Source organism: Cherax quadricarinatus, chromosome 100 (genome assembly GCF_038502225.1).
Source record: "Cherax quadricarinatus isolate ZL_2023a chromosome 100, ASM3850222v1, whole genome shotgun sequence".
Lineage (NCBI taxonomy): Eukaryota > Metazoa > Arthropoda > Malacostraca > Decapoda > Parastacidae > Cherax > Cherax quadricarinatus.
The window spans coordinates 4,840,415-4,864,307 of NC_091391.1; the positions used below are offsets into that span (position 1 = coordinate 4,840,415).

At 48.6% G+C, this 23,893-nt stretch overlaps 1 protein-coding gene across 1 annotated transcript in view; it reads left to right on the forward strand.

Annotated features, from left to right (window-relative positions):
- The first annotated feature begins 328 nt into the window (after positions 1 to 328).
- The window catches only part of LOC128704622 (calcium-activated chloride channel regulator 1-like), a 77,708-nt gene continuing 54,143 nt past the window's right edge, over positions 329 to 23,893 (forward strand). The window contains exon 1 of the mRNA XM_070079598.1: positions 329 to 641. Coding sequence (XP_069935699.1) covers positions 480 to 641 — 162 coding nt within the window. The 5' untranslated portion in view covers positions 329 to 479. The remainder of the gene's footprint in view (positions 642 to 23,893) is intronic.

Here is a 23,893-nt window from a genome sequence, read left to right on the forward strand (position 1 = left end):
TAGGTATTTTCGTCTCACGGCTGGCAAGGGAGAAGCGTACGATAACTTGGGTGTTGTGTTGACGTTGCCAGAGCACCCACAGCATCCTTCTCCCAGCGTCTTAAGATCTCAGTTTAGCTTGAGCGACGGGGGGGTGTACACGTCACTCTCGCTTCTTCCTTCACTGACTTGGCCAGCATCTTTCCGGGGACTTGTACGAAATATTTTAAGCCCAAAACGACGGAAGAACTGATGTGTGAGCGTAATACTTATGACGATTTTCTTCACCAGTGATTAATTACGGTGTAAATAAGGTCCTTTAAAATCATTATTTAGTGGGGAAAGTGTAATTGCTATGATAGTCGTCTTTAACGACGACCATTAGGGTTTACCTGCGTAAAAAATAACATTGGAATTAAAAGGTACAATACCGAGACCGGAACAATACAGGTAACTAATGACTACGTTTCGCTCCGACTAGTTGATCTGACACTCAAAAGATGGAGTTGTTACTCAAGTGGTTGTTTGTGTTGGTGTTGAGTGTTAGTTACAGCTGGTCGTCCAGGGTCGTCCTGACAGACCAGGGCTACCAGGGTGTGGTAGTGGCCCTCGACGAGGGTCTTCCACTTACGATCTGCCAACAAGTTCTTGAGGGACTTCAAGTAAGTGTTACGACTGATTTTGTCTTCTTATCTTCAGGTGCCTGATCAACCAGGCTGTGGTGGATATGTGGGGCAGCGGGCCTCCAGCAGCAACAGCCTGGTTGACCAGGCAAGCACCAGACTAGCCTGGTCTATGGCCGGGCTCAGAGAGTAGAGAAACTCTCGAAACTCTTGAAAGGTATATCAAAGGTATATTTCCTAGGCAAAAAGGACACAAGTGCAACTAATGTGACATTGTGGCAACGTTTCGCTCTCCAGGAGCGAAACGTTGCCACAATAAAATGACACATAGCTGCACTTGTCCCTTTTACATAAAAACATAAGAAAGGAGGAACACTGCAGCAGGCCTGTTGGCCCATACTAGGCAGGTCCTTTACATAAATAACAAAAAGGCACAATACCGTGACTGGAACGATACACAAATAACCCGCACATAAAAGACAGAAGCCAGTGTGACTTTGTCAATGGTCCAAGTCGGACCGAAACGTCGTCGTAAGCTTCTGTCTTTTATGTGCGGGTTATTTGTGTACAGGTCCTTTACAATTCATCCCACTAACAAACATTTGACCAACCCAATTATCAAATCCAACCCCTCCCGCTCATGTACTTATCCAACCTAAATTTGAAACTACCCAAAGTCCCAGCCTCAATAACCCAACTAGGCAGACTGTTCCACTCATCAACTACCCTATTTCCAAACCAATACTTTCCTATGTCCTTTCTAAATCTAAACTTATCCAATTTTACCTTAAAGGTGATGTTAATTAAGTATTGAGGATGTGGAACCAGATAAGAACCAGAAATAATGGAATTAAGTTGGACAAATCACTCAGTTTTAACATATCATGGAATTCCCCTAATAATGGCAATCAAGTCTCCGTCCCTGACTTTCGCTTGGCTGATTTCATAGGACTGAAAAATTACTTAGGTGGGCTGAACTGGAATGACCTGACTAAGGGTCAGGTAGGTGGTGATGGATGCCGATGTGACGCTTTCCAGGGCATAGTTCTAGCTGCTCAGTCAAATTATGTTCCAAATAGGGAAAGCAGATCAAACAAAAATGATCCTAAATGGATGAACAATAGATTAAAATATCTGATTGGTCAAAAGAGAGGCATATATAGGCAAATCAAAAGAGGAGAGGGACAATTAAGAAATCGATATATTCAGTTATAGATAGAAATAAAAAAGGTAATTAGAAAAGCAAAAAGAGATTATGAGGTTAAAGTTGCAAGAGAATCGAAGACTAATCCAAAAGGATTCTTTCAGGTATACAGAAGTAAGATCAGGTACAAGATAGGCCCACTCAAAAGTTCCTCGGGTCAGCTCACTGACAGTGATAAGGAAATGTGTAGAATTTTTAACACATACTTCCTCTCAGTTTTTACACAGGAGGATACCAGCGATATTCCAGTAATGATAAATTATGTAGAACAGGACGATAATTAACTGTGCACGATTAGGGTCACAAGTGACATGGTCCTTAGGCAAATAGATAAATTAAAACCTAACAAATCCCCAGGCCCTGATGAACTGTATGCAAGGGTTCTAAAGGAATGTAAAGAGGAGCTTAGCAAACCTTTGGCTAATCTTTTCAACATATCACTACAAACTGGCATGGTGCCAGATAAGTGGAAAATGGCAAATGTGATACCTATTTTCAAAGCAGGTGACAGGTCCTTAGCTTCGAAATATAAACCAATAAGCCTAACCTCCATAATGGGAAAATTTATGGAATCAATAATTGCCGAGGCAGTTCGTAGCCACCTTGAAAAGCATAAATTAATCAACGAATCTCAGCATGGTTTTAGAAAGGGGCGTTCCTGCCTTACGAATTTATTAACTTTTTTCACTAAGGTATTTGAGGAGGTAGATCATGGTAATGAATATGATATTGTGTATATGGACTTCAGTAAGGCTTTTGACAGGGTCCCACATCAGAGACTATTGATGAAAATTAAGGCACATGAAATAAGAGGAGAAATTTTTTCCTGGATAGAGGCATGGTTGACAAATAGGCAGCAGAGAGTTTGCATAAATGGGGAGAAATCAGAGTGGGGAAGCGTCACGAGCTGTGTTCCACAGGGGTCAGTGTTGGGCCCCTTGCTGTTCACAATTTACATAAACGCCATAGATGAGGGCATAAAGAGCGACATCAGCAAGTTTGCCGATGACACCAAAATAGGCCGTCGAATTCATTCTGACGAGGACATTAGAGCACTCCAGGAAGATTTGAATAGACTAATGCAGTGGTCGGAGAAGTGGCAGATGCAGTTTAATATAGACAAATGAAAAGTTCTAAATGTTGGACAGGACAATAACCATGCCACATATAAACTAAATAATGTAGATCTTAATATTATGGATTGCGAAAAAGATTTAGGAGTTCTGGTTAGCAGTAATCTGAAACCAAGACAACAGTGCATAAGTGTTCGCAATAAAGCTAATAGAATCCTTGGCTTCATATCAAGAAGCATAAATAATAGGAGTCCTCAGGTTGTTCTTCAACTCTATACATCCTTGGTTAGGCCTCATTTAGATTATGCTGCACAGTTTTGGTCACCGTATTACAGAATGGATATAAATTCTCTGGAAAATGTACAAAGGAGGATGACAAAGTTGATCCTATGTATCAGAAACCTTCCCTATGAGGATAGACTAAGGGCCCTGAATCTGCACTCTCTAGAAAGACGTAGAATTAGGGGGGATATGATTGAGGTGTATAAATGGAAGACAGGAATAAATAAAGGGGATGTAAATGGTGAGCTGAAAATATCTAGCCTAGACAGGACTCGTAGCAATGGTTTTAAGTTGGAAAAATTCAGATTCAGGAAGGATATAGGAAAGCACTGGTTTGGTAATAGAGTTGTGGATGAGTGGAACAAACTCCCAAGTACAGTTTTAGAGGCTAAAACGTTGTGTAGTTTTAAAAATGGGTTAGATAAATGGAAATAAATGGTATAAGTGGGTGTGAGTTGGAGCTGATTAGCTTGTGCTACTAGGTCAGTTGCTGTGTTCCCTCCTTAAGTGAATGTGACCTGACCTGACTAGGTTGGGTGCATTGGCTTAAGCCGATAGGAGACTTGGACCTGCCTCGCATGGACCAGTAGGCCTTCTGCAGTGTTCCTTCGTTCTTATGTTCTTATGTTAAGGAGAGGATGAGTTTGAGGTAATCAGTCCCTCAGCCTGGAGTCGATGTGTTCAGTCCATCAATCTTGTAGAATGCTATGACCCCGCCTCCTCCTGCTTCCCCTCGCCTGACTACTTCGACTAGTGGATGGTACCACTATGACCCCGCCTCCTCCTGCTTCCCCTCGCCTGACTACTTCGACTAGTGGATGGTACCACTATGACCCCGCCTCCTCCTGCTTCACCTCATCTGACTACTTCGACTAGTGGATGGTACCACTATGACCCCGCCTCCTCCTGCTTCCCCTCGCCTGACTACTTCGACTAATGGATGGTACCACTATGACCCCCCCCGCCTCCTGCTTCCCCTCGCCTGACTACTTCGACTAGTGGATGGTACCACTATGACCCCGCCTCCTCCTGCTTCACCTCATCTGACTACTTCGACTAGTGGATGGTACCACTATGACCCCGCCTCCTCCTGCTTCACCTCATCTGACTACTTCGACTAGTGGATGGTACTACTATGACCCCGCCTCCTCCTGCTTCACCTCATCCGACTACTTCGACTAGTGGATGGTACCACTATGACCCCGCCTCCTCCTGCTTCACCTCATCTGACTACTTCGACTAGTGGATGGTACCACTATGACCCCGCCTCCTCCTGCTTCACCTCATCTGACTACTTCGACTAGTGGATGGTACCACTATGACCCCGCCTCCTCCTGCTTCCCCTCGCCTGACTACTTCGACTAGTGGATGGTACCACTATGACCCCGCCTCCTCCTGCTTCCCCTCGCCTGACTACTTCGACTAGTGGATGGTACCACTATGACCCCGCCTCCTCCTGCTTCCCCTCGCCTGACTACTTCGACTAGTGGATGGTACCACTATGACCCCGCCTCCTCCTGCTTCACCTCATCTGACTACTTCGACTAGTGGATGGTACCACTATGACCCCGCCTCCTCCTGCTTCCCCTCGCCTGACTACTTCGACTAGTGGATGGTACCACTATGACCCCGCCTCCTCCTGCTTCCCCTCGCCTGACTACTTCGACTAGTGGATGGTACCACTATGACCCCCCCCCGCCTCCTGCTTCACCTCACCTGACTACAGTACATAAGCCACGTCTACTGCCCTATGTTGTACATTCTACAAAATTGATGGACTGAACACATCGACTCCAGGCTGAGGGACTGATTACCTTCCTGTTTTGTATAAGACTGATGAAGCCACTGTGTGGTGGAACGTTTCCTCAATAAAGACTCCCATATGTTGCTTAAGTGTCTCAATTCTTCAAGGAAACACGTCGTAATGTTTCCACCTGTACCGGGGATCGAACCACGGACCTCAGTGTGTGAGCTGAGTGCTCTACCAACCCAGCTACGGGAGACGGCCATTGTCCAGCATATAGAGTGAAGATCAGAAGCAGTGGAGATAAATACGAGGTGACAGATCAGTGCCTTCCTCATAACGTAAGAAGGAAGGAACACTGCAGCAGGCCTACTGGCCCATGCGAGGCAGGTCCAAGTCTCCTACCTAGTCAGGTCAGATTACATTCACTTAAGGAACACGGCAACTTACCTAGCAGCACAAGCTAGTCAGGTCCAACTCACACCCTCTCATGTATTTATCTAACCTGTTTTTAAAACTGCACAACGTTTTAGCCTCTATAACTGCTCCCTCTTGAAAACAACCAGGGGTCTATTGGTAATTCCCCTTATGGGTGGTGGAAGGCTGTTGAACAGTCTTGGGCCCCCAGACACTTGTTGTGGTTTCTCTTAGTGAGGGCACTAAGTTAAGCTGCGCTACCAAGAGGGAGTTTTGGGGGGGGGGGCAACGCCCCCGTGCCAAGGTCCATGACCAGGCCTCATATGTTTGACTTTTTTGAGTTAACCCATCGGAATTAATAAAAAAAAAGTCTTGCACACCGGATGTACATCTGGCCGAGCCTGCTGGGCCTGTGGCCGGCTACACCACCGCACAACACTGCTCATTAACTTACAAACATTGTTGCTTTAAGAGTTATGTCCAGACTGGAACCACAATGACCAAATCATTCTCTTAAATCCGTTTCCTGCCCCTAAACCAACCCAAAATTTCAATGGGAACACTAACGAATACATTATTATCTCCAATGGTTTCTTCAAGCTTATCTAATGTTTTATTACATCCTCTTTCGTGTCTTCTTTGTCCCGGGTTCGGTTTCTTTTTCTCTGTTATTGTCTCGTCCTTTTTTTTTACCGGCCGTCGGTGTGGGCCGGTCATATACTCTGAACCTGACCGTTGGGGTGTGAACATAAGAAAGAAAGAATTCTGCAGCAGGCCTGCTGACCCATACGAGGCAGGTCTAAGTTTCCTACCGGCTTAAGCCAATGCCCCAACCTAGTCAGGTCAGGTCACATTCACTTAAGGAGGGAACACAGCAACTGACCTAGTAGCACAAGCTATCAGGTCCAACTCACACCCACTTACACCATTTATTTCCATTTACCTAACCCATTTTTAAAACTACACAACGTTTTAGCCTCTAAAACTGTACTTGGGAGTTTGTTCCACTCATCCACAACTCTATTACCAAACCAGTGCTTTCCTATATCCTTCCTGAATCTGAATTTTTCCAACTTAAAACAATTGCTGTGAGTCCTGTCTAGGCTAGATATTTTCAGCACACTATTTACATCCCCTTTATTTATTCCTATTTTCCATTTATACACCTCAGTCATATCCCCCCTAATTCTACGTCTTTCTAGAGAGTGCAGATTCAGGGCCTTCAGTCTATCCTCATAGGGAAGGTTTCTGATACATGGGATCAACTTTGTCATCCTCCTTTGTACATTTTCCAGAGAATTTATATCCATTCTGTAATACGGTGACCAAAACTGTGCAGCATAATCTAAATGAGGCCTAACCAAGGATGTATAGAGTTGAAGAACAACCTGAGGACTTCTATTTATGCTTCTTGATGTGAAGCCAAGGATTCTATTAGCTTTATTGCGAACACTTATGCACTGTTGTCTTGGTTTCAGATTACTGCTAACCAGAACTCCTAATTTTTTTTCGCAATCCATAATATTAAGATCTACATTATTTAGTTTATATGTGGCATGGTTATTGTCCTGTCCAACATTTAGAATTTTGCATTTGTCTATATTAAACTGCATCTGCCACTTCTCCGACCACTGCATCAGTCTATTCAAATCTTCCTGGAGTGCTCGAATGTCCTCGTCAGAATGAATTCGACGGCCTATTTTGGTGTCATCGGCAAACTTGATGTCCCATGTGCAACATCTGGATATCTTTATTGTAGTAGACGTTTCGCCATCCTAGAATCTGTATTGATAAAGCCACTGGATGGCGAAACGTCTACTACAATAAAGATATCCAGATGTTGCACATGTGTCTTAACTTTCATATTGTCGGTATTTTATACCTTTCTTACACAAACTTGATGTCGCTATTTATGCCCTCATCTATGTCGTTTATGTAAATTGTGAACAACAAGGGGCCCAACACTGACCCCTGTGGAACACCGCTCGTGACGCTTCCCCACTCTCTGCTGCCTATTTGTCAACCATGCCTCTATGCAGGAAAAAATTTCTACTATTCCATGTGCTTTAATTTTCCTCAATAGTCTCTGATGTGGGACCCTGTCAAAAGCCTTACTGAAGTCCATATACACAATATCATATTCATTACCATGATCTTCCTCCTCAAATACCTTACTGAAAAAAGTTAATAAATTCGTAAGGCAGGAACGCCCCTTTGTAAAACCATGCTGAGATTCGTTGATTAATTTATGCTTTTCAAGGTGGCTACGATCTGCCTTAGCAGCCATGGCTTTGTAACCCTCCACACTAATCTCCAAAGCAGCTCAGAACCGTATGACCTCTTGTGACCACTAACCTCACTTCAGGTCACCATGTGTCACTCACAGCTCACTTCAGGTCACAATGTGTCACTCACACCCATTCTCCACCTATATATACAGTCTTTAACATGCATATTAGAAGTGATCAAGGTCCCAGGACCGAAACGTTTTCTAATAAATATGTCCTGGTGTTTATACCAAGGTTTATACCATAAGGAAGGAGCACTGCAAGAGGCCCGGTGGTCTGGTGGCTAAAGCTCCCGCTTCACACACGGAGGGCCCGGGTTCGATTCCCGGCGGGTGGAAATTCCGACACGTTTCCTTACACCTATTGTCCTGTTCACCTAGCAGCAAATAGGTACCTGGGTGTTAGTCGACTGGTGTGGGTCGCATCCTGGGGGACAAGATTAAGGACCCCAATGGAAATAAGTTAGACAGTCCTCGATGACGCACTGACTTTCTTGGGTTATCCTGGGTGGCTAACCCTCCGGGGTTAAAAATCCGAACAAAACCTTATCTTATCTTACTGGCCCATGTTAAGGCAGGTCCAAGTTACTGACCCGAGCTACTGGCCAACGCAGCCAGATGCAAGTCACATCCGGTATATACTACCGACAAGATGAAGAATTAAACACATGCAACATCTGGGTGTCTAATTCGTCACAACGGGATATAAATATCCGAGAAAATAACCTAGTCTTTGTATGCTTCTGTAACTCCTCCAGGAACTGTATAGGATGTAAGGGCTCGTGTCTGCTTCCCAGGATGTATCTCATAGTTTTTGGTTTATGTTCCAGTCATTTCTATGGGTGTTGAATTAAACTGAACATCCTTTCTCTTAGGGCTGTAGTTCCCTAACCCTGAGTTAATATTCTTTTGTACTTCTATGTGACCTGGACCTGACTAGGTTGGGTCAGTGGCTAAAGCCGGTAGGAGACTTGGACGTGCCTCGCATGGGCCGGTAGGCCTTTTCTTATGTTCTTATATTTTATTGTGGCAACGTTTCGCTCTCCAGGAGCTTGATCAAGTCGTTACCGGCTGGAAAGCGAAACGTTGCCACAATAAAATATCACATTAGTTGCATTTGTGTCCTGTTATCCATATTTTTGTCAGTGTTTTTACCATTTTTTACCATCTCTACGCTTATTTTCCACTAGTACACTTCAAACATGTCTCCCCTCATTTTCCACCTCTTAAAAGAGAACGGAGGTTCAGAGCTGCACTAGAAGCACCATTTTGCTAGGCATGGTACGCTAGTTTTTCTCATTCTTCACTCCGGGCTAGGTGTGGCGCTGCCATCATCCCACTACACCTGCCTCCACTTACGTTTACCTCCTGGCGACCCACAACACCTCCTACCCAAAGACATTGACCACCTCAACCTCCAGCCACAACCTTGCTGGCCTGCAACAAAAATGCGATTCCCATATAAGCTAGCGGCCACTGCTATCGTTACCCGCCATAGGGCCATCAGCCACTGCTACCATGGACCACAATAAGGCCATCGGCCATTGATCACTGTTACAATGACCCGCTATAGGGCCATCAATTACTGTTACCGTGGACCCGCTATATGGCTATCAGCCACTGCTACCGTGACCCGCTATAGGGCCATCTGCCCCTTACCGTAACACGCTATAGGGCCATCATCCACTGCCATCGTCGAACGCTCTGGACTTATTGGAACCACTGAACAAATCATCTCATGACAGATTCATTTCCATTAATATGTCGTTAGTGTGTATTTACACGTCCTTCATCGCGTTTACATTCCTGGAGCGGCAGCTGAGCGAGGCATCGTCGAAGACCTGCATCAGGATGCTGTTCCTTACTAATATTTACTACCTGCAGTAGAAAAGCCCCTTTATCCGTGTATATACTATACTTATATCGAGATTGATGGACTGGCTGCATCATCTCCAGGCTGAGGGACTGATTACCTCAAACTTCCCATCTTCCACCTTTGTATTGGAACGATGAAGCCGCCGGTGGGCGAAACGTTTCCACAAGGAAGATACCCAAGTGTTGCACATGTGCCTCAGTCATCAACATGTCAAGTTTTAAAACCATTTGTATATAACAGAAGTTGGGAGCCAGGTATACGAATGGTGGCTAAAGACGAGGTCCACAACAAGGCTGAATGTTGATACGTATTTCAGATAGTAGTGAACTGGTCTTTAGCAATATTGGAAACAAGAAATCACTGTCTTATTGCGTTTATATACTTAACAGTTCGCAGACAGGTGAAATTATTTACAAACATCTCGGTCCACCGCAGTATTCGAACCTGCAAACTTGTCATCAGAGTGGTAGGTAAGACACATAGGCAACAGTTAGGCAACTTTATTCCGAAACGTTTCGCCTACACAGTAGGCTTCTTCAGTCGAATACAGAAAGTAGGCAGGAACAGTATAGATGTGAAGACGATGTAATCAGTCCATCACCCTTGAAGTCGTAGAATTTGAGGTTGTCAGTCCCTCGGCCTGGAGAAGTTCAGTTCCATAGTCAGGAACTATCTGAAGATCAAGCGACAGTGCGGAGACTTAAATACTGTCGGAAGGAGAGGTGCAGAGTAGTAGTAGTAGTAGTCAGAATGTAGCCACTGAGAGGTCAGGTCCCTCTCAGATCCAACAGTTCTCACTTGAAAGCGTTGTCTAAGGCGTTTTCTGTACCAAGAGGCCATGTATTGTATACCATTTTGATGTTCATCTTGTCATCAGAGTACACAGCTGTGTGGATCAAATACTGAGTACTCTGATGCCGAGTTTGCAGGCTTGAATCCTGCGGTGGACTGAGAGATAATGGTTGTATGGAACCTGTAAGTGTTGGAAGGGAAAATAACCATGACACTTATAAACTAAATAATGTAAAGTGAATAGAATCCTTGGCTTCATATTAAGAAGCATAATAGGAGTCCTCAGGTTATTCTTCAACTCTATATATCCTTGGTTAGGTCTCATCTAGATCATGTTACAGAGTTCTGGTCACCGTATTACAGAATGGATATAAATGCTCTGGAAAACGTACAAAGGAGGATGACAAAGGTGATCCCATGTATCAGAAATCGAACCCGGAACATTTAGCCAGCTTCCTGGGAACTTAACTAGCCTCCTTCACAGTAATTAATCCACCCACCATCATGTTACAGAAGAATTAAATCATAGCAAGTGATACAAGAATTTGCATGAGCGGATGTAAACCAAGTCTTCAGCTGGAATACAGTATGATGCTAATCATAACCAGTCAGTGGAGTGAGAATGTGAAAGACACTGGAGTGATAATGACAGATAATTTCTCTTGGTATAAACCTTGGTAATAGATACCGACAAATTGGTTTAGAAAAATACACGATCAAGGTCCCAGGACCGAAATGTTTTCTAATATGTACTAGTGTTTGCTTACGTGTTTTTTAAACCAGAATCTTGCAAGGATCACAACAGCGTCATTATCACAGCCAACCAGCCCAAGGCCGGGTTCTGAGAGTAGGAAGACTCTCAGAATTCATTAAAGGTATAACAAGAATCTTCAAAACAAGAGTTGGCAAGATAATGATCCGCTTCGTCATTTGTTATTTCTAAGACCCGGATGTTGGTGTACACTAACAGCCCCTTTCAAGCCAGGTAATATTGCAGATCTAGAGAATATACTGGGAACCTTCACTGCAAGTAAACTTAAGTCCAGCATCTCAGTTACCAGGAACGTTTAACGTTCCTTGACCTGTACTCCTTGCTCTTAAATCTATGCACATAAATCATTCCACACAGAAGTAAGAGTATAGGCAGATGGTGCAATGAGCCATCTGCTTATACCTCTGCTTCTCACTGCACGAGGCAGTGAGAAGCAGAGGTGCCATGAACAACTGAGACAACATAATAAGTATAATGGGTCCAAGGCTGTTCAGTACTCTCCTCTCATACGTAAGGGACAACTGGATAAATTCTGGAGCTTATTTAGCGCCCTCTTGAAGACAATTTGGGGTCTATTAGCAATCCCCTTTATGTATGGTCAGCTGGGCTCTGGTTCGCATGTTGAATGGCGTGCAGCCAGCAGTAACAGACTGATTAATCAGACGTTGATCGCTAGGATTGAAGAATTGAGACACTTATGCAACACATGGGAATCTATATATTTCTACTTTGTATTGGACTGGTGAAGCCACTGTGTGGCGAAACGTTTCTTCAATAAAGATTCCCATGTGTTGCATAAGTGTCTCAATTCTTCAACTTGTCGGTTTTCAAAACCATTCATCACATCGCTAGGATTGGTCTGGGACCGGGCCACGGGGGCGTTGTTCCTTGAAAACCTTCAGGGAGACGCCAGATGGAAATGTAAATAGTGAGGAGAGTTGGGCTGTTTCTTTCCGTCTCCATTTGTGATAAACGGTTTGTTTACACACTTTTCCGCTAACAAATTGTGAATGTTATTCTTCGTGCATTGTGTGATACAAAGCAAAATATTTTAGTAAGCCCAGACACGACTGGGCGTCACAACATTGTTCACAAGTTGTGTGGTGCTGTGTATCAGTTACTGGGGACCCGGAGGGGTTGTAAGGGCTCTTGTTTACAAGCTGTGTATCAGTTACTGGGGACCTGGAGGGGTTGTAAGGGCTCTTGTTTACAAGCTGTGTATCAGTTACTGGGGACCTGGAGGGGTTGTAAGGGCTCTTGTTTACAAGCTGTGTGTATCAGTTACTGGGGACCTGGAGGGGTTGTAAGGGCTCTTGTTTACAAGCTGTGTGTATCAGTTACTGGGGACCTGGAGGGGTTGTAAGGGCTCTTGTTTACAAGCTGTGTATCAGTTACTGGGGACCTGGAGGGGTTGTAAGGGCTCTTGTTTACAAACTGTGTGTATCAGTTACTGGGGACCTGGAGGGGTTGTAAGGGCTCTTATTTACAAGCTGTGTATCAGTTACTGGGGACCTGGAGGGGTTGTAAGGGCTCTTGTTTACAAGCTGTGTATCAGTTACTGGGGACCTGGAGGGGTTGTAAGGGCTCTTGTTTACAAGCTGTGTGTATCAGTTACTGGGGACCTGGAGGGGTTGTAAGGGCTCTTGTTTACAAGCTGTGTGTATCAGTTACTGGGAACCTGGAGGGGTTGTAAGGGCTCTTGTTTACAAGCTGTGTGTATCAGTTACTGGGGACCTGGAGGGGTTGTAAGGGCTCTTGTTTACAAGCTGTGTATCAGTTACTGGGGACCTGGAGGGGTTGTAAGGGCTCTTGTTTACAAACTGTGTGTATCAGTTACTGGGGACCTGGAGGGGTTGTAAGGGCTCTTATTTACAAGCTGTGTATCAGTTACTGGGGACCTGGAGGGGTTGTAAGGGCTCTTGTTTACAAGCTGTGTATCAGTTACTGGGGACCTGGAGGGGTTGTAAGGGCTCTTGTTTACAAGCTGTGTGTATCAGTTACTGGGGACCTGGAGGGGTTGTAAGGGCTCTTGTTTACAAGCTGTGTGTATCAGTTACTGGGGACCTGGAGGGGTTGTAAGGGCTCTTGTTTACAAGCTGTGTGTATCAGTTACTGGGGACCTGGAGGGGTTGTAAGGGCTCTTGTTTACAAACTGTGTGTATCAGTTACTGGGGACCTGGAGGGGTTGTAAGGGCTCTTGTTTACGGAGGGGTTGTAAGGGCTCTTGTTTACAAGCTGTGTATCAGTTACTGGGGACCTGGAGGGGTTGTAAGGGCTCTTGTTTACAAGCTGTGTGTATCAGTTACTGGGGACCTGGAGGGGTTGTAAGGGCTCTTGTTTACAAGCTGTGTGTATCAGTTACTGGGGACCTGGAGGGGTTGTAAGGGCTCTTGTTTACAAACTGTGTGTATCAGTTACTGGGGACCTGGAGGGGTTGTAAGGGCTCTTGTTTACAAGCTGTGTATCAGTTACTGGGGACCCGGAGGGGTTGTAAGGGCTCTTGTTTACAAGCTGTGTATCAGTTACTGGGGACCTGGAGGGGTTGTAAGGGCTCTTGTTTACAAGCTGTGTGTATCAGTTACTGGGGACCTGGAGGGGTTGTAAGGGCTCTTGTTTACAAGCTGTGTGTATCAGTTACTGGGGACCTGGAGGGGTTGTAAGGGCTCTTGTTTACAAGCTGTGTATCAGTTACTGGGGACCTGAAGGGGTTGTAAGGGCTCTCCCAGAATCTTGAAGTGGTAGTGGAGGCTGCCATCATCCTACCATTGAGATTATGGAGGTTGTACACATAGGAAATGACGTTTGGTAGGTAAGACACATAGGCAACAGTTACGCAGCTTTATTCCGAAACGTTTCGCCTACACAGTAGGCTTCTTCAGTCAAGTACAGAGGAGGCAGCAGAAGCAGTAGAGATGTAAACACGATGTCATCAGTCCATCACCCTTGAAGACGTAGTTTTGAGGTGGTCAGTCCCTCAGCCTTTTCCAATATATTTAAGAATAGGTTTTACAATTCTTAATATTATAAGGAAGGGTTGATGGATTTGGAAAGGACCTGCCAAACCTAAGAACACGGCAGAAAGCCTACTGGCCCATGCTAGGCAAGTCAAAATTATCTATTGGCCCAAACCAATCGGGTCCAACTCACACCTACATACTCATAAGAATATAAGGTACTGGATAGGTTGTTAAGTCAGTTCCTGACCAGCCGGACTATTGTACGTTGGACTGTGTGTGGCCAGTAGTAACAGCCTGGTTGATTATGAATTAATGCACTGGGTTACCTGGTTACCTGGAGGTTATTCCGGGGATCAACGCCCCCGCGGCCCGGTCCATGACCAGGCCTCCCGATGGATCGGGGCCTGATCAACTAGGCTGTTGCTGCTGGCCGCACGCAGTCCAACGTACGAGCCACAGCCCGGCTGATCCGGCACTGACTTTAGGTATCTGTCCAGCTCTCTCTTGAAGGCAGCCAGGGGTTTATTGGCAATTCCCCTAATGCTTGATGGGAGGCTGTTAAACAGTTTTGGGCCCCGGACACTTATGGTGTTTTCCCTTAGTGTACCAATGGCGCCCCTACTTTTTATTGGGGGCATTTTGCATCGCCTGCCCAGTCTTTTACTTTCGTAGGGAGTGGGAGGCCTGGTTATGGGCCGGACCGCGGGGGCGTTGGCCCCCGGAACACCCAGGCAGGCCTACTGCATTATTCCTCTGTTATGTTCCCTCAGCCTATCGTTGAGGGCAGTGCAGGTTAATTCATTCTCCCACAGTAACAGTGTAGGTTCGTACAACCTCCCAGTGACAGTGGAGGCTCCTGCAACCTCCCACAGTGACTGGGGAGGCTCCTGCAACCTCCCACAGTGACTGGGGAGGCTCCTGCAACTTCCCACAGTGACTGGGGAGGCTCCTGCAACCTCCCACAGTGATTGGGGAGGCTCCTGCAACCTCCCACAGTGACTGGGGAGGCTCCTGCAACCTCCCACAGTGACTGGGGAGGCTTCTGCAACCTCCCACAGTGACTGGGGAGGCTTCTGCAACCTCCCACAGTGACTGGGAGGCTCCTGCAACCTCCCACAGTGACTGGGGAGGCTCCTGCAACCTCCCACAGTGACTGGGGAGGCTCCTGCAACCTCCCACAGTGACTGGGGAGGCTTCTGCAACCTCCCACAGTGACTGAGGAGGCTCATGCAACCTCCCACAGTGACTGGGGAGGCTCCTGCAACCTCCCACAGTGACTGCCGAGGCTCCTGCAACCTCCCACAGTGACTGGGGAGGCTTCTGCAACCTCCCACAGTGACTGGGGAGGCTTCTGCAACCTCCCACAGTGACTGGGGAGGCTCCTGCAACCTCCCACAGTGACTGGGGAGGCTCCTGCAACCTCACAGTGACTGGGGAGGCTTCTGCAACCTCCCACAGTGACTGGGGAGGCTCCTGCAACCTCCCACAGTGACTGGGGAGGCTCCTGCAACCTCCCACAGTGACTGGGGAGGCTCCTGCAACCTCCCACAGTGACTGGGGAGGCTCCTGCAACCTCCCACAGTGACTGGGGAGGCTCCTGCAACCTCCCACAATGACTGGGGAGGCTCCTGCAACCTCCCACAGTGACTGGGGAGGCTTCTGCAACCTCCCACAGTGACTGGGGAGGCTTCTGCAACCTCCCACAGTGACTGGGAGGCTCCTGCAACCTCCCACAGTGACTGGGGAGGCTCCTGCAACCTCCCACAGTGACTGGGGAGGCTCCTGCAACCTCCCACAGTGACTGGGGAGGCTTCTGCAACCTCCCACAGTGACTGAGGAGGCTCCTGCAACCTCCCACAGTGACTGGGGAGGCTCCTGCAACCTCCCACAGTGACTGCCGAGGCTCCTGCAACCTCCCACAGTGACTGGGGAGGCTTCTGCAACCTCCCACAGTGACTGGGGAGGCTTCTGCAACCTCCCACAGTGACTGGGGAGGCTCCTGCAACCTCCCACAGTGACTGGGGAGGCTCCTGCAACCTCACAGTGACTGGGGAGGCTTCTGCAACCTCCCACAGTGACTGGGGAGGCTCCTGCAACCTCCCACAGTGACTGGGGAGGCTCCTGCAACCTCCCACAGTGACTGGGGAGGCTCCTGCAACCTCCCACAGTGACTGGGGAGGCTCCTGCAACCTCCCACAGTGACTGGGGAGGCTCCTGCAACCTCCCACAATGACTGGGGAGGCTCCTGCAACCTCCCACAGTGACTGGGGAGGCTTCTGCAACCTCCCACAGTGACTGGGGAGGCTTCTGCAACCTCCCACAGTGACTGGGGAGGCTCCTGCAACCTCCCACAGTGACTGCCGAGGCTCCTGCAACCTCCCACAGTGACTGGGGAGGCTCCTGCAACTTCCCACAGTGACTGGGGAGGCTCCTGCAACTTCCCACAGTGACTGGGGAGGCTCCTGCAACCTCCCACAGTGACTGCCGAGGCTCCTGCAACCTCCCACAGTGACTGCGGAGGCTTCTGCAACCTCCCACAGTGACTGCCGAGGCTCCTGCAACCTCCCACAGTGACTGCGGAGGCTTCTGCAACCTCCCACAGTGACTGCCGAGGCTCCTGCAACCTCCCACAGTGACTGCCGAGGCTCCTGCAACCTCCCACAGTGACTGGGGAGGCTCCTGCAACCTCCCACAGTGACTGCGGAGGCTTCTGCAACCTCCCACAGTGACTGCCGAGGCTTCTGCAACCTCCCACAGTGACTGCGGAGGCTCCTGCAACCTCCCACAGTGACTGCCGAGGCTTCTGCAACTTCCCACAGTGACTGCGGAGGCTCCTGCAACCTCCCACAGTGACTGCGGAGGCTCCTGCAACCTCCCACAGTGACTGCGGAGGCTCCTGCAACCTCCCGCGGCAGGAGAAGTAATTGCACTACCGTGTTGTTGACCCTCCGACCGCAGGAGCCCGGTAGCAGCAGCCTCTGAGCACAGCCCAGGAAGGGATGCTGGAACTGGTATTATTATAGTCGTAACACCAATTTCTCAAATGCGGGTTTGAGGCTATGTCTCGCTGCGTTCTGACCGTTTTCATTTCGTTCACCCGGACGTTCTTTTACGTCGTGAGAGCCTGGGCGTCTAGCAGGAACGTTCAGCTGTAACTGTAGCAACTTACAGCTGCTCTGGTAGCTGTAAGTTGCTGTACTTACAACATCATTCGCGTTCAATGCATCTGGCATCCTTCAGATTACGTTTCGCTGTATTCTTGCCTCGTTCCGTCTTCAATTCGTTCATCCTGACGTTCTTTTACGTCGTGAGAGCCTGGACGTCTAGCAGGAACGTTCAGCTGTAGCAACTTACAGCTACTCTGGTAGCTGTAAGTTGCTGTATTTATAAAATCTCTGAAACACAAAGCATCCGGCAGCCTTTCATTATAGCCATCTCGGGGTTTTTTTTTCCTCTTAGCATCGTTAAGAAACCTTCAGCGGGGTTTCAGAATTCATCGTCCGGGTAAGGAAGCCCTTTAGGGCTGCCTGGCGAGCGAACTTTGTAGGGACGTGAGTGAAAGGTTGGAGGGGTTGATAGTTGCCGGGGGTTAAAAAGAGAACAATTACTGAGTTGATTCCTAGTGAGTGGAGGAGAGGAGGCAGTAAATGCAGTAGATGAGGCAGTAGATGCAATAGAGGCAGTAGATGCAATAGAAATACGTAGCAGGCGAAGCAGTAGAGGTAGCAGGCGAGGCAGTAGAGGCAGCAGACGAGGCAGTAGAGGTAGCAGACGAGGCAGTAGAGGTAGCAGACGAGGCAGTAGAGGTAGCAGACGAGGCAGTAGAGGTAGCAGACGAGGCAGTAGAGGTAGCAGACGAGGCAGTAGAGGCAGCAGACGAGGCAGCAGAGGTAGCAGACGAGGCAGCAGAGGCAGTAGAGGTAGCAGGCGAGGCAGTATAGGTAGCAGACGAGGCAGTAGAGGTAGCAGACGAGGCAGCAGAGAAGGGGACCCTTCAGGCAGGTCTCGGCCGAGATTACAAAAACACCTATTTCTCCAGCATCACTGGTGACACCCTGCGGCCAGGTCGAGAAAGCTGATTTAGAGACATGATTACAGTACTGGGTTGTAGCTATCTGGTGGTGTTATTGAGCCAAATCAGTGGGTGTTCGTTAAGGAACACGTTCCACGTTCCTGGGTGCTTCTGTCAGCCAGTTGTGGTCAGTAGTGTGGCTATTGACCATCCTAGGTCATAAGAATGGAGGAGCACTGCAGAATGCCTACTGGCCCATACAAGGCAGGTTCTTATCAAAGCAAAACCAGTCTTGATGGAACACATCTATTCCAGGCTGAGGGACTGATTATCTCAAACTAATAGTACTTTTTCTACCATTTGTATTGGACTGATGAAGCCACTGTATGGCGAAACGTTTCCTCGGTAACAATTCCCAAATGGTGCACAAGTGGGTCATTCTTCAACCAAGGGGGCAACGCCCCCGCGGCCCGGTCCCAGACCAGGCTTCCCACGGTGGATGACCTGATCATTTAAGCTACTGGTACTACCCGAACAACGTCCAACGCATTCACCACAGCCCAGCTGATCAGGTACTAGTTTGAGAAACTTGTCCACTTCTTGAAGACGGGAGATGTGAGCGAAACGTTTTATCAATAAAATTCCCAGAGCAAGATACTTAGAAGACTGCAATATACTTACAAAAACAGAGATTCTGTGAGTACACTGACAGACAACACAAGTGTAAGGGACCCGAGACTATTCAACAGCCTCCCAGCTAGATGTCTTCAAGATGGAACTGTGATAAGATTCTAGTCAGTACCTGACAAGTCGGGCTGTGGTTCGTGTGTTGGACTACAGTCAGACAGCAGCAACAGACTGGTTAGGCCTTGACCAGGAGGTCTGCTCATGGACCAGTCCGAGGGGGCGTTGACCCCAGGAATACCCTCCAGGTAGACCCCAGGCAGGTAGATTTAAGGTGCTTAGTCATCTGCATATGACTGAGTACCCATGACTGATGACTTGGGCCACTCAAGGGTAATGATTCGGGAATCTGAAGCTTTGTACGGAGAATCGGGTTCCTGTTTGAGGTCCGGATCCCCGAAGCCTCACCCAAGGGGAGACTTCGAGTCAAAGAATGGTTCGCTGAAGACCCGGCCTCCCATCCATCTCCAGCCTAGTCAGGGTGTGAATAGGAGCGGTAGACCGTAGAGTAGCCGGGAGGGGTATGTGGGTGGGTCATTCAGGGTGTGGGTGGGTTGAGTGGGCGAGCAATACTGGGTGTGGGTGAGTGTGGAGAGTGTTAGTTACCATCAGTCACAGGCTGGATCGGGTATAAGAACATAAAGAAAGAACACTGCAGCAGGCCTACTGGCCCATGCGAGGCAGGTCCAAGTCTCCTACCGGCTTAAGCCAATTCCCCAACCTAGTCAGTTCAGGTCACATTCACTTAACCCTTTACCGGGATGTTGAAGTGGAAGTTGGGTGTGGGGTGGATGTTGAAGATTGTAGGTGGGACTTTCAGGGTATGGGTGGATAGTGGGCGGGTCTTTGAGGGTGTGGGTGGATAGTGGGCGGGTCGTGGAGGGTGTAATTGGCTTGTTGGGAGTTCTTTTAATATCCATAAGTTTCGACGTCGTTAGAACGACAAGACCATAATATGAAATCAATATTTCTTTCTCATTTCCAGAAATATCTACCAGGTAGATGGAAGAATCTACTGTGATCTACCTAGTACATGAGTAGATGTAAGAATCTAACTACTGTGATCTAGGTAAGACACATATGCAACAGTTAGGTATCTTTATTTCGAAACGTTTCGCCTACACAGTAGGCTTCTTCAGTCAAGTACAGAAAAGTTTGGAACAATGCTCTTCTCCAGACTGAGGGACTGACCACCTCAAAACTTTAAGGGTGATGGACTGATTACATCGTCTTCAAGTATCTTCTGCTTCTATCAACTTTTCTGTACTCGACTGAAGAAGCCTACTGTGTAGGCGAAACGTTTCGAAATAAAGATACCTAACTGTTGCATATGTGTCTTACCTAACAATCTGTCGGTATTTTATACCATTTTAATGTTCATACTGTGATCTACCAGGCAGATGAGAAGATATAATCTGACTTCTGTGATTTACAAAGTAGATGAGTATATGTCACCACATCTGTTGATCTACCAGGTAGATATCACATTTACCAGAAACTACAGCCTGGTTAACCAGGCAAGCACCAAACGAGCCTGGCATAGAACCGGGCTGCTGGAGCAGGAAAAGTCTGGAAACCCGTCTAAAATTTAAGAAAGGTGCTCAGGACACTTTTAGTGGAAAGGTTTCGATTCTAAATGAGTTTCGAACCTATTTTTCTGAAGCTTAACTTTCTGTGGGTCATAACCGAAAAAATCACTTCAGTAGGCCTACTGGCCTACGTTGAAAATTGTAAAATATACCAGACCATAGAGTTGAACTCTTCTCCAGGCTGAGGGACTGACCACCTCGACTTTTTCTCCAAGGTTGAGGGACTGACCACCTCGACTTTTTCTCCAAGGTTGAGGGACTGATGACATAGTCTTTATTTCACTACGACTTCTGCCTTCATGTTTGACTGAAGAAACCTACTGTGGTGCTCGAACTGCGAAAAGTTCAGTGTCCCAAACAGTATTTTCAAGGCTTTAATTATCAACCTCACACACGAGGACTGGTCACACACTGGGCCCGGGGGCGTTGACCCCTTAAGCCCCCTCTAGGTATCTCCAGATATACTGTACGTTGAAGATTGAGACACTTATACAATGTATGGGAATCTTTATTCAGGAAACGTTTCGCCACACAGTGATTTCATCAGTCCAATACATAGCAGAAAGGTATAAGGAGAGGAGGAGTTTGAGGTAATCAGTCCCTCAGCCTGGAGTCAATGTGTTCAGTCCATCAATCTTGTAGAATGTACAGCATAGGGCCGTAGACGTGGCTTATATACTGTAGTGAGGTGAGGTGAAGCAGGAGGAGGCGGGGTCATAGTGGTACCATCCACTAGTCGAAGTAGTCAGGTGAGGTGAAGCAGGAGGAGGCGGGGTCATAGTGGTACCATCCACTAGTCGAAGTAGTCAGGTGAGGTGAAGCAGGAGGAGGCGGGGTCATAGTGGTACCATCCACTAGTCGAAGTAGTCAGGTGAGGTGAAGCAGGAGGAGGCGGGGTCATAGTGGTATCATCCACTAGTCGAAGTAGTCAGGTGAGGTGAAGCAGGAGGAGGCGGGGTCATAGTGGTATCATCCACTAGTCGAAGTAGTCAGGTGAGGTGAAGCAGGAGGAGGCGGGGTCATAGTGGTATCATCCACTAGTCGAAGTAGTCAGGTGAGGTGAAGCAGGAGGAGGCGGGGTCATAGTGGTATCATCCACTAGTCGAAGTAGTCAGGTGAGGTGAAGCAGGAGGAGGCGGGGTCATAGTGGTATCATCCACTAGTCGAAGTAGTCAGGTGAGGTGAAGCAGGAGGAGGCGGGGTCATAGTGGTACCATCCACTAGTCGAAGTAGTCAGGTGAGGTGAAGCAGGAGGAGGTGGGGTCATAGTGGTACCATCCACTAGTCGAAGTAGTCAGGTGAGGTGAAGCAGGAGGAGGCGGGGTCATAGTGGTACCATCCACTAGTCGAAGTAGTCAGGACCTTCCCTCTCTCTACCAGGACCTTCCCTCTCTCTACCAGGACCCTTCCCTCTCTCTTCCAGGACCTTCTCTCTCTCTACCAGGACCTTCCCTCTCTCTACCAGGACCTTTCCTCTCTCTACCAGGACCCTTCCCTCTCTCTACCAGGACCTTCCCTCTCTCTACCAGGACCTTCCCTCTCTCTACCAGGACCCTTCCCTCTCTCTACCAGGACCTTCCCTCTCTCTACCAGGACCTTCCCTCTCTCTACCAGGACCCTCCCTCTCTCTACCAGGACCCTCCCTCTCTCTACCAGGACCTTCCCTCTCTCTACCAGGACCCTTCCCTCTCTCTACCAGGACCTTCCCTCTCTCTACCAGGACCCTCCCTCTCTCTACCAGGACCCTCCCTCTCTCTACCAGGACCTTCCCTCTCTCTACCAGGACCTTCCCTCTCTCTACCAGGACCTTCCCTCTCTCTACCAGGACCCTCCCTCTCTCTACCAGGACCTTCCCTCTCTCTACCAGGACCTTCCCTCTCTCTACCAGGACCCTCCCTCTCTCTACCAGGACCCTCCCTCTCTCTACCAGGACCCTCCCTCTCTCTACCAGGACCTTCCCTCTCTCTACCAGAACCCTTCCCTCTCTCTACCAGGACCTTCCCTCTCTCTACCAGGACCTTCCCTCTCTCTACCAGGACCCTCCCTCTCTCTACCAGGACCTTCCCTCTCTCTACCAGGACCCTTCCCTCTCTCTACCAGGACCTTCCCTCTCTCTACCAGGACCTTCCCTCTCTCTACCAGGACCTTCCCTCTCTCTACCAGGACCCTTCCCTCTCTCTACCAGGACCCTTCCCTCTCTCTCTACCAGGACCCTTCCCTCTCTCTACCAGGACCTTCCCTCTCTCTACCAGGACCTTCCCTCTCTCTACCAGGAACATCCCTCTCTCTACCAGGACCTTCCCTCTCTCTACCAGGACCCTCCCTCTCTCTACCAGGACCTTCCCTCTCTCTACCAGGACCTTCCCTCTCTCTACCAGGACCTTCCCTCTCTCTACCAGGACCCTCCCTCTCTCTACCAGGACCTTCCCTCTCTCTACCAGGACCCTCCCTCTCTCTACCAGGACCTTCCCTCTCTCTACCAGGACCTTCCCTCTCTCTACCAGGACCTTCCCTCTCTCTACCAGGACCTTCCCTCTCTCTACCAGGACCCTCCCTCTCTCTACCAGGACCTTCCCTCTCTCTACCAGGACCCTCCCTCTCTCTACCAGGACCTTCCGTCTCTCTACCAGGACCTTCCCTCTCTCTACCAGGACCCTCCCTCTCTCTACCAGGACCTTCCCTCTCTCTACCAGGACCTTCCCTCTCTCTACCAGGACCTTCCCTCTCTCTACCAGGACCTTCCCTCTCTCTACCAGGACCTTCCCTCTCTCTACCAGGACCTTCCCTCTCTCTACCAGAACCTTCCCTCTCTCTACCAGGACCCTCCCTCTCTCTACCAGGACCTTCCCTCTCTCTACCAGGACCTTCCCTCTCTCTACCAGGACCTTCCCTCTCTCTACCAGGACCTTCCCTCTCTCTACCAGGACCTTCCCTCTCTCTACCAGGACCCTCCCTCTCTCTACCAGGACCCTCCCTCTCTCTACCAGGACCTTCCCTCTCTCTACCAGGACCTTCCCTCTCTCTACCAGGACCTTCCCTCTCTCTACCAGTACCTTCCCTCTCTCTACCAGGACCTTCCCTCTCTCTACCAGGACCTTCCCTCTCTCTACCAGGACCCTCCCTCTCTCTACCAGGACCTTCCCTCTCTCTACCAGGACCTTCCCTCTCTCTACCAGGACCTTCCCTCTCTCTACCAGTACCTTCCCTCTCTCTACCAGGACCTTCCCTCTCTCTACCAGGACCTTCCCTCTCTCTACCAGGACCTTCTCTCTCTCTCTACCAGGACCTTCCCTCTCTCTACCAGGACCCTCCCTCTCTCTACCAGGGTCTTCCCTCTCTCTACCAGGACCTTCCCTCTCTCTACCAGGACCTTCCCTCTCTCTACCAGGACCTTCCCTCTCTCTACCAGGACCTTCCCTCTCTCTACCAGGACCCTCCCTCTCTCTACCAGGACCCTCCCTCTCTCTACCAGGACCCTCCCTCTCTCTACCAGGACCTTCCCTCTCTCTACCAGGACCTTCCGTCTCTCTACCAGGACCTTCCCTCTCTCTACCAGGACCTTCCCTCTCTCTACCAGGACCTTCCGTCTCTCTACCAGGACC